The sequence below is a fragment of the Vipera berus genome, assembly GCF_964194415.1.
Source record: "Vipera berus genome assembly, chromosome: 3".
NCBI classification, from domain to species: Eukaryota; Metazoa; Chordata; class Lepidosauria; order Squamata; family Viperidae; genus Vipera; species Vipera berus.
This window is the reverse complement of record NC_138204.1, coordinates 169586568-169598603: the sequence shown is the minus strand read 5'-3', so window position 1 is coordinate 169598603 and position 12036 is coordinate 169586568. Positions and strand designations below refer to the sequence as shown.

Below are 12036 nucleotides of genomic sequence, written 5' to 3'. Positions count from 1 at the left end.
AAAAGCCAGAAACAATAAGAGCAGAATCAAACATTTCTAATGTTATTTAGAAAGTTTCAATGATTTAGAAAGTTTCTGCTTTGCTAAATCAAAGCAGACAAAAGAATAGATGACTCTAGCTGAGGATATTCTAAAAGTGAAGGGCTGCAATCAAAAAGATCCTCTTTTGTTTCTCCAGCCTACCTTCTGCCTATCTTTTATGGGTAGCATGAAAGTGCTTTCAAACATGAAATAATTCAGAAGATGCTCATATAGGAGAAGATAGAGTAGGTAAAGGACTTGGCTCCCAATCATCTATGGTTATTTTGAATTGTGCTTGGAAATGAATTTGCAGTTGATATGACTATTCTCACAAGATATCCCTGGTGGTAATTTAGCAGATGCATTTTTTTCCACAAAACTTTATTAAACTTCAACAAAAATATAAAATACAAAAATGAAAAAAAAATAAAGTTGAAGAGAGGAAAGAGGGCAGAGAAAAAGCAAAATTTGGGGTGCAGCCAAGAAAGAACAAAAAGCTGTAGGAAAGAGTAACTTCCAACTTTCTTTGGTACAGATTCAAGGATTGAATACAATGCTCCTTTGAACTAGAATAAAATGTACCGTGCAGTTCTTCTGCAGGCATAAACAGTTCTAGTCATCAAATCCCAAGGCTAAAAGTTCATTTATTTCCATTTCAAGCAAAGCTTTAGCACTATGCTTTTGAGTAACTAACCAGAAAAAGGCAATGGCAAACCATTTCTATACAGCTGCCAAAAATACACGTCCACGAAGTGAGCAGAAGTTGTGCAGGAATTGGGCTGAGTTAAATTTTAAAGAAGGCTTCTAAGACAGATCCATGAATAATATACTGCTCAAAAAAATAAAGGGAACACTTAAACAACAACACAATGTACTGTATTTAATAGTAGGATGTCTTATCTTGTGTTCCCTTTATTTTTTTGAGCAATATATATTCCAACAGTCTAATCTGAATTGGCTGCTAGGGTCTTTCTTCTGAAGTGGCATTAGAAAGAGCAATGGAATGGGTCTCATGAAAATTCAGAATCATATTCCAGCCCCATAAGAGCATTTAATATGAGATTTCTAAAGCACATTTCAGAAATGTATTCAACCTCTGGAAAGTGTAGCCAATCCCATGGAAAACCATTTTTTTTCAAGTTACCTCCAGTTGCTTGCTACGGACCTCCAGGTGCTTCATCTGGCCCAGCAGTTGGGCACTAGCGTTGATACTTTGCATTTGAAATTCAATCACTCGGAGCTCACTTCCCATTGTACTCAAATCCTCCAGCAATGTGATTACACAACTCCCACAAGCTAAACAAAACAGAGCACACATGGAAGAGTTTAAAGTGTTAGTTTTTGTATATTAAAAAAAAAGAATGGGTCTACTGAAAACATTTATGGGACAAAAAGATATTTTCAGAAAATGTTATCTATTACTATAGCAAATAACAAAACTGTTCAAATGGTGTCATAAAACTACGTTTGTCATACAACTGTACTGCTTGTGTGCACTATGTTAGTGTTACACCAAACAATAAAGCCATATATATACATGTAAGAAGGAAACCAAATCCTTGGAGTCATTCTTTGTAGGTTCAACCTTTCCTAACTTGCTGCCCTCCAGATGTCTTGGATTACAACTTTTAGCATCGTCATCATTAACAGACAGATTCCCTCTCATTACTAAGGGTTTAGATAACTTGTTCTGAATAGACCTATTATCCACAAGAAAACAGCAGATTTGCTCTTTCTAATCTCTCAAAACATAGTTCTTTATTAGTGCTACCATTTTCCCCAGAAAATAAGACCGGATCTTTTTTTTCTTTTTCTTTTTTTGCCTTCAAAAGAGGCACCAGGTCTTAATTTTGGGGGATGTTGTACTCACCTCCGGCAGTGACAGCCCCGCCCAGCTGGTCCACTCCTTCTGGGGCCAAAAGAGCAGCTTCATTCTGCAGCTGCATTCCAGCCTGCATTTTGCAGTCAGGCCTTTCCGGAAGGCCTCTGCAGCCGACTACTTTGCAGAGTGAATCCATAGCTCAGTTCTTGGCTGCACAGGCCTTCCAGAAAGTCCTGTGACTCAGAAATGCAGGCCTGGCTGCAGAAGATGCTGCAGAAGAAGTGGGCTGGTGAGGAGAGGCCTGGCTGCAAGGTAAGGGGGCGGGGGGCAGATCTACACCCCTACCCCTGCCCTAGCTTGATTTTTAAGTGTGTGCCTCGCCCCAAAACTAGGGCTTATTTTGGGGGCAGGGCTTACATTAGGCCCACCCAAAAAATCAAGCTAGGGCTTATTTTGGGGTAGGCCTTACTTTCAGGGAAACACGGTTTATGAGCAAGTTTTCAGATGAAATAAGGTTTATAACTTACAATTACAATCTTCATTTGGATCTATGTCTTTTGGTTCTTGGCTGATGCATTCTGGAAATTAAAAGAAAAAAAAGAGAGGGCGAAAAAGTAGAATTAAGGATGCAACAATTACAGGGTGTGACATTCTGAAATGTCAGAAAGCATTGTGTTACTGATGCCCTGAACACTGTTGAAAGCTGCACATTGTTAAGCAGATAAGAACATAGGTAACAAGTTCCCTAGAATCAATATTGTAAAATATTTTTTAACCATTTTCTTTCTTTACTTAATTTATATGCCTCCCATCTCACTCTCCACAGTGGGAAGCTTACAATAAAAATACATTAGAGAGGAAGTTTACAGGATCTTGTAGGGTTCTCCCCAAAGTCAAATTTCTTGTTTTTTCTTAAATAACAACTTCAACTAACGTGAACAAATTCTACCACGACATTGGGTCACCCTGCTGGGCTCTTCAGAAATCTAAGGCATTATTTACTAAATCTCTTAGCAGGGAGAAAAGCAAGGTAATTCAAGGACTCCTGAACTCGTCCACTGATTTAACTCATTGAGCTCGGAAACAAAAGATGGGGCATTAAATGGTAAAATATAATCAAAACATTCAATCAAAACAACCATATTTATGTAAAATATAATCAAAACATTCAGTCAAAACAACCATACTTGTGGTTCTTGGTAACACTACATTTAGCAGCGTTTTGAGCTATTCCTGTACAACTCCTTCCCTTATTAATCAGGGAAGGGTTTGGGTTAATGCAGGTGTCCACACTGTGGCTGCCTCTTTCGCCAGAATAATTCTATTATCCCAAGAGGAGGGATACTGGCCTCTAAAGGAGCCGTGCTGTCAAAACACTGCTGGCTGCCAAGTCTTTAAAAGACCTTTTTCAAAACAGACTCCTCTTCCTATACCCCAATTCAGTCCATAGCATGCTACAGTGATGAAATACTGCAAAATATAATACAGGTACTCACGACCACAATTGAGCCCAAAATTTATGTTACTAAGCAAGACATTTGTTAAGTGAGTTTTGCCCCATTTTATGACCTTTCCTGCCACAGTTGTTAAGTGAATCACTGCAGTAGTTAAGTTAGTAACATGGTTTTTAAGTGAATCTGGCTTTCCCATTGACTTTGCTTGTCAGAAGGTTGCAAAAGGTGATCACATGACCACGGGACACTGCAACCGTCATAAATATAAACCAGTAGCCAAGCATCTGAATTTTGGTCATGTGACCATGGAGATGTTGCAACGGTCATAAGTGTGAAAAAGTCATAAGTCAGTGCTGTTGTAACTCTGAACAGTCACTAAACAAACTGTTGTAAATCAAGGACTATCTATATATATGCAGCACAATACTTATATTTTGTGATTTCTTCCAATTTCAAATATCACCTCATCTCATTAACTTCAACCTCCATGCTAATGCAATTTTGCAGGACAAGCAAATACAAAATTCGAGGCTATCCTGCAAATATTGCTACTGAAAATTAAGTAGACCAGTTTTTTCAAGCTCAGTAATTTTAAGATGTGTGGCCTTGAACTATCAAATTTCCCCAGCCAGGCTGAACATTGAAGTACTCTATCACTTTTAATCACTTTTATCTCTTGACACATAAAGAAGAGTGCCAATTAAATATGTCATGTCACTGGCTAATAGGAATGAGAACATCCAAAGATATGTAATTATAGAATTCAATAAGCTACTGCGCGACCACAATTAAACCAAGGCTCAATACACTACAGCAAAACCACAATGACATCAGGATTTGCTAAAGCAACTGCATCTAGACTGAACTTGTTCTAGCAACTGTTAGTTTAAGCAGCAGAACAGCACTTTAAAATATGTTGTTTGAAATATATGTACCTACTTATGTAATTCTAGTAGTTTACATAAAGGAATTGGGAAAATAACATTGCCTTGAGATGGAAAGCAATATATTCAAATAAAGCATATATATTTCAAACTTTTCAAACATTTTAGAGACTAGAACTGAAAAATATCTGCAAGTCTCAAAACAAAAGTCAGATATGTGTCCTTGGCAAGTGAAAGTTTCTCAGACCCAGGCCTGGCCATGTGTCCTTGGGCTTGCCTTTGGCTCTGGTTGAGGAAATGTTCTTGTTGGTTGGGAAACAAGTTCTACTAGCTCTTGTATATTCTTGTTCTTTTGGGTTCCGTGGTTCAGCTCCCTGCTTTCTTGTTCTTCTCTAACAATTGCCTTTGACTCGGACTTGAAATGTAAGTCCTCCTGCATCATTATATGGGCTCCAAGTCTGACGTCTCCTCTGAGTAATACAGAGTGCATACAATGCAGGCTGAGTAGCAAATCTGTGGACCTTTAGATGTTGCTGAAATACAGCATCCTATATAGAAATAAGAGCGCCAACCCAGAAAATTGGATTCAAAAATCAAGGTGCAAAGCATCAAACTCTATAATACCTGTATGTATTAATTAGCAAGCACTATGTAAGTGAGCCAAAAATCAGTAATGGTATGTGGGAATAATTTTGGGAGACTGGGCCCAGAGTCACTGCCTAGGGAATGGTCATTCCCACATAGACTAATATTTTCTTTTAGGTAAAATTATATATTTTAATTAGTTTTTCAGATATATATTATAAAGTGGTTGTTTCTTTTTCTATTATCATCCATTAAAGTTTTTTAATACCAAACTTTATTTTGATTCAGAAATAGCTAAACAAAGCTAAAGAGAGACACATTATTGAAATCAACTGAAATCAACTGGAATAATTTGTGCTATACATAATCATAGAATGCATTTAGGATTGCTTTAATTCTTCTGGTAGTTGTGTTGTTAAAAAAAAGACCCACAGAGTTAAGCAATTTTACATTTGGAAATTCAAATTAAAACCTTCAGCATCTTTCACTACTGGCCATGTAGATTGACGCTGCTGGAAGCTGTAGCTCAACAATATCTGAATATATTCCCAGTGCCTATTGTTCAAGTTTATTATTCTTGAAACTTTGAAACAATCAACATTAAAATTGTATAGAAGACATTCATAATTCATGTGGATATCTAAATTACCTGATGGCAATCAGCAATGAAATATGTAGGATGGAGGATTTAAACATTAGCTAACACATTTAATTACTTCATTAAAACCAGAAATGTGTAAAGCAGTTTTTTCAAATACAGAGGAATTACAGCAGCAGCCAATGGGTCTTGGGACTTGTACTTCAGCAACATCTGAAGAGCTAGACTTTTTTCATCCTTATACTAGACTATCATTTGTAGTAAGAATGAACAGCTATAAGCACAGAATTTTATTTATTTATTTATTTATTTTTGGGACTTTTATGCCGCCCTATCTCCCGAAGGACTCAGGGTGGCTAACAACAATAAAATACAATGATACAAAAAGTTAAGAAGAATTAAATTAACAGCCCCCCCAAAATTAAAATTAATAAATTAAAAATTAAAAAACATTTTAAAATCCCTGTCGTCAGTCCAGGACAGCCTGATGAAAAAGGAATGTTTTAAGGCCGCGGCAAAAGGACCGGAGATCCGGGGCCATCCGGAGCTCAAGGGGGAGTTGGTTCCACAGGGCTGGTGCTCCCACAGAGAAGGCCCTCCCCCTGGGGGTCGCCAGCCGACATTGTCTGGCGGACGGCACCCTGAGGAGGCCCTCTCTGTGTGAGCGCACTGGGCGATGGGAAGTCGTTCCCGGCAGCAGATGGTCCTGCAAATATCCTGGGCCTAGGCCATGTAGGGGTTTAAAGGTAAGTACCAGCACCTTAAATTGAAAAAATATAACTTTTATTTGCACAGGAATCTTCCTGGTAGACTATTTTCAAATATTCCATAGTTTTCTTTTTAATATTATTCAGAAATATTTATGTCACTTTACATACCCCCAGTCAAGCGATCGCATTTTGTGAGCTGACCATTCTCCAGGCAATTACATTTTTGACAGTATCTGTTTTTCAATGGATTTCCAAAATAACCAGGAGCACAGCTGCAAAATAAATTAATGCACAAATAAAACACGCAAGTGATATAAATCAACTGACACTGAAAAGATTTCTGCTGCCTTAAAAATCTGCATCACATCCATAAATTTTAACAATTTGTGTTACAATTGTCTAACCTGACCAAATAATAGATATTGCTTTTTATATTTTAATTGTATCTATAATTTGATAAGAGACAGTGCAGTTCAAAAAGATATTTGACTTATTTGATATCATAAGAATCTGAGCATCGATACTTCATACAACTCTTCAGATTTAAAAACATCGATGAATACAATATCTGTATCTAATGTATAATTGGGCACTAGTGCAATTTATTTCAAAGAACATGAAATGAAATAGTCCTAAATGGGATGAACAGAGTATTCTGAAACTCTGAATCAAGGAGAGCAGCTTATGCTTACTAAAGAGAGCATGTGTGTACACATGAAGCCTTGTAGCACTTTGGACTCCAGCCCAATTCATGAAAATATGGTCTCTGTTTAGAAAACAATCTTTTCCAATATGTTAGTAGTTTCCAGTTGAGATCTGTTTTAACTTTCTACATAGTAAATCAGTATTGAGACAAGTCACATACCTTTCACAATGCTTTCCAGAATAGCCTTCTTTGCAAAAACATTGAATTTCTCCATTATCTTCCAGACAGCCAGAAGCAAAACTACATAGTAAAAAATACAGGAAACATGAAAAACCTGAAAATAGCTTTTTTTTTCTTTTAAGGCATATTTATACAGCTTAAGGGAAAAGAGAAAAAAGGTAAGGGTTATGTTACTGTCTGAACATCAAATAAAAGGCTAACAAAAATAATTTCAGTCTCAGACAAGTTGCAACTATTTTTGCTCATACATCATTGCCTATTACCTTTTTCCCCCAAAATCAGAATGCAGTCCTATAATCCTGAAAATATATTGCAAAATGTGCAATAATGAATTAGGGAATAAAAAAGACAATTGGATTATATTTTATTACTGAACAGTAGCTGAATCTGCATGTTTACCTGGGAAATGTAAATATCTCCAATGAAGTTACAAGTTGAAAGGATAATCTCCATGTTCATTAGATCATTGAACAATAAATAAAATGGTGTCTATATCTAACTAAGAAAATTATTACTTTTCTTTACTTTAATGTTACTCCACTTTAATGTGGAGAAAAGCAAAATTACTCCATTTTAATGTGGAGAAAAGCAAAGTTTTACATTTAGGCAAGAAAATCAAAGTTATTACAGAGGTGAGACGTGGCTCAAAAACAGTAACTGTGAGAGGGATCTTGGAGTCCTAGTGGATGACCACTTGACTATGAACCAGCAGTGTGCAGCAGCAGCCAGAAAAGCTAATAATATCCTGGGTTGTATAAACATAGGCATAGAATCAAGATCATGTGAAGTATTGGTACTGCTTTATAAAAACCCTAGTAGTATAACCACACCTGGAATGCTGCAACCAATTTTGGTCACCATACTACAAAAAAGATGTTGAGACTTTGGAAAAAGTTCAGAGAACAGCATCTAAGATGATCAAAGGCCTGGAGAATAAAACATGAAGAATGGTTGCAGGACTTGGCTTTGGCTATTCTAAAAAAAAAAAAGAAATAGGGGGGACATGATAGGAGTATTCCAGTATTTGAGAGGCTACCACAAAGAAGAGGGGGTCAAATTATTCTCCAAAGCACCCAGAGGGCAGGAAAAGAAACAATGGTTGGAAACTAATCAGAGAAGCAACCTGGAATTAAGGAGAAACTTCCGAACAGTGATGACAATTAACCAGTGGTACAGCTTGCCTCCAGAAATCGTGGGCGCTCCATCACTGAAGGTTTTTAAGAACAGACTAGACAGTCACTTATCTGAAATACCAAGGTTCTGCTTGAGCAGCAGGCTGGACTAGAAGACCTCCAAGGTTCTATTCTATTCTATTCTATTCTATTCTATTCTATTCTATTCTATTCTATTCTATTCTATTCTATTCTATTCTACAATATTATCAGGACAATCTGTGGTCTTCCTGAAATGGCTGCATTACAACCCCCACAATTGTTCCCCATCAGTTATAACTAACTGGAGGTTTTAGAAACTAGAGTTCAAATTACATCTGGAAAGTCATCATCTAGCCAGCTTTGTTATTGCCCCAGTTCCCTTCCTTTTTTGAAATCAACAGCATGTAATCAAGGAGAGTTCAGCAGCAAAGATGTGGTGCTCTATGCTAATAAAGCAAATACAGGCCTTCCCTAAAAAAAATGAAGGTATTGTTCATTACAGTATGTAGCAAATACAACCAAGTCTTTTAAGTGCTTGTAACAATGGGGAAATTAGCCTTTAAGGTATCACAACATTATTTTGGTTTTATTGAAATGAACTAATATGGCAAACTTTCAGAAAATTGCTCCAATATTCACTTTTTTATTTCTATTATTTTTTAATACACTCATCATATTCAAAGTAGAAGAAACAAAAGAAATGTTCATTGTATTTGGCAAAATGAATGAGTAAAAGCAATGAACTTGCTTTAAATATATTTTAAATTAATACCAACTAAATAAAATATATTTTAGGCCAAACTAGTTGACAAATTGAAGTCCAAGTCTCTTGCACCTTGAATTTCTTTTAAAGTAGACTGTAGTTGCGATGATACAGAAAAGAAACCATGTGTTCTCTCCTGTCTCTTCCTCAAGCTAAATTCCTCCCAAAGTGCAGATTTACATTTCAACAATGCCCAGTTAGGATGTTAGTTAGCAATTATGGTAATTATGGGGATTGATGCCTAGCACATCTAGAGGGTACCAATTTAGTAAAGGCTTTATGAAGGTCATGAGTCACACTGCAATAGAGCTTTTAAAAAATGTAATCCAGTAGGAGATCTGATCCAAGGTCATCAATATCTCATTTGAAATTTATTTATTTATTTATTAATTTTATTTGTATACCGCCCTTCTCCCGAAGGACTCAGGGCGGTGAACAGGGCAATACATATTAAAAAACAAGATACAAAAATTAAAAACAATTAAACAAAATGCCCATGAATAAGTTAGAACACATTAAAAAATAGATTAAAACAGATTAATAAAACCCAACCCCATCCCATCAGGCCAGGCCAGCTTGTTCGAATGGCTACTTATTGGTGGTAAATGCACTTACAATTAGAATGTGTGGAAATTGCTTTATGATTTTTTTTTCTTTACAGGAAATTTCTTATTTTATTTTTTATGAAGATGTTCAAGATGAGTGACCACTGTCATCTTACCATCCATGCATAATAAGCTGCAATGACACCTAAATTCTATCATTTGTGCTTCATAACATTATTGCACAAATGATAGAATTATCTAATAGCTGTTTTTACTGTCATAAAAACACAGGATTTCCACCAGGGCAACTTCAAGCAAAGCACAATAAATACAGCTTCCCATTCTCAGCTCAACAGAGTACCTGTTTCTGTAAGGGCAGAGACATTCCTTACAAAGTCCTTGACTGGCATCTCGAAAGTATCCTTCTTTACAGCGCTCACAGTTTTCTCCAGCAGTATTATGTTGACAGTTCTTTTTTAAAAAATATATATAGAAACCAGAAGGTTAGCAGTGGTCTTGTTTTTCAAGTTTATTATTAATACCAATGTGAGAAAATGACAATTGATATGCTCCAAGCCACCAAATACTTATCTTATTGCAAGACTGAACAAATAAATTAGACCAGTTAGTGTCTGGCTAAAGGGTGTGCATACAATTGTTTCCTGCTTAGTTGCAGAAGTAATGGCATAATGTTAATTACAGAGAGAGTCACACATTATTAATTTAAAGTAGCAGGTGTTTCACAATTAAGATACTCTTGGTCGGAAGTGATTTAGCAGTTATAATAAAGTTTACTTTCACCTAGCTTGTAGGTTCTCTTAATAAATAAATTAGTCTGATACTATGATCATCATCTTAGCTTGCATAGATTCATCGCTTAAAGCAATGGGGGTATAGCTCACCAATAAAAGAACAATTGGTCTCATGAGGTTTAAATATTCTTACATTTATACAGACTGATCTATGTAACTTGTTGATACGTATTTTTATTTATTTGTATCCCATCTGCATTATTTTTACAAATAACTCGAGGTGGTGAATATATCCAGCACACCTCCTATTTTCCCCCACAACAACAATCCTGTGAAGTGGGTTGTGAGACACTGACTGGCCAAAGTCACCCAGCTGGCTTTCATGGTTAAAGTGGGACTTGAAGTCATTATCTCCCATTTTCTTGTCCAGTGCCTTAACTATTAGACCAAACTAGCTCTTATATTATAGCTTAGAACAGGGGTGTCAAACTGCCACCCCGCGGGCCAGATGCGTCATGCAGAAACCGCACCCACCCCATTGCCGGCAACGGGAAAAAAAGTCACGATACATTGCGACATGTCATTTGATGTTGCGAGTTTGACACTCCTGGCTTAGAAGGACTGGAAAAATGAAAAGCTGCTCCACCAGCATGGAAATTAAAACTTACTACAGTATTAATCATCAGTCCTATTCTCCTGGCATTAATATAATTCCTCTGTCATAATACACCAGTATTAGGCACTGGGCAGCAAGGAACTTTATGGTGTTTAAAACTATATGGCTCCCTATCTTCTGGATCCATGTGTTTTCCAGCCATATGAACAGTCTACATCAGACATGTCAAACACAAGGCCCGGGGGCCAGATCCGGCCCGTGAAGTGGTTTCATGCAGCCCGCGAAGCCATCCTGGAAACAGTGAGGGAACAGCCCCCACTTCCTTGGCCCTGGCTCAGAGACCCTCCTCCTGCCAAAGACCCTCAGATCTGTCCCACTCCTGCCCAGGCCCCCATAGGCACCCTTGATGCGAATGATGTAGAGCTGGCCACGCCCACCCAGTAGGCCATATGCACTTTAGCCACGCCCACCCAGTAGGCCACACCCACCCGGCCCCCTGAGGGCAACCGCAATGCTGATGCGGCCCTCAATGAAATTGAGTTTGACACCCCTGGTCTACATGCTACTAGTTGATTAAATTATTTATTTGTGATCCTAAATTTATTATTGCTTTTTATCTAGAGGAACATATAATAACACCTTATAAATTATTTTAAAATCTCATTCAGTACTGTATTTCTGAATGGAAAGGAAGACTTAATTAACAATGCTAACTAGCTATCCAAATAGAATGCCTGCTATAAAAATTGATTGCAAATATGATATTTGTCTAATATGCAGTATAAATAACCATTGGGGCTACCAAATCTGGATTGCAAAATAAAAAACAGACAACTACTAGATCACTACTCTATGCTAACATTTAGGAGTCATGTGGACTTGTGCCACGCAATCTGGTAGCTCTGATGGGCATTAACGATAATTAGAACAAGACTGAAAAAGTTAATATTTAGAAAATTCTTGTCTTAAGGCAATGTACACTATCTAGCTCTTGCTGGTTGTATTTGCTTGTTATAGCCTGTTCCTCAATTGAAATGCCTTATGATTCACACCTATTTGGAACAGGCTGATTTGGCGAACAGCTCCTACATTTAAACTCAAAAGGGTTTGTCAAAAACAAAGTAAAAAAAGTATTGTGCAATGTCAAAGAACTCTGTGCAGGCAATGAAAAATGAGTAAGTACAAGCAAAAAAAAGTGTGGGCAAAGAAAGAGGCTAGGCTGTAAATGTATTTACTTAAGAAAAAA

The 12036-nt window shown here is 37.0% G+C and overlaps 1 protein-coding gene across 1 annotated transcript in view; it reads right to left on the bottom strand.

Moving 5' to 3' along the window:
- The window catches only part of LAMA3 (laminin subunit alpha 3), a gene marked incomplete at its 3' end in the record, with an annotated part of 140142 nt that overhangs the window by 46378 nt on the left and 81728 nt on the right, over positions 1-12036 (bottom strand). Inside the window, 5 exon segments of the mRNA XM_081324856.1 lie at positions 1166-1317; positions 2371-2421; positions 6243-6346; positions 6940-7020; positions 9784-9893. Coding sequence (XP_081180982.1) covers positions 1166-1317; positions 2371-2421; positions 6243-6346; positions 6940-7020; positions 9784-9893 — 498 coding nt within the window.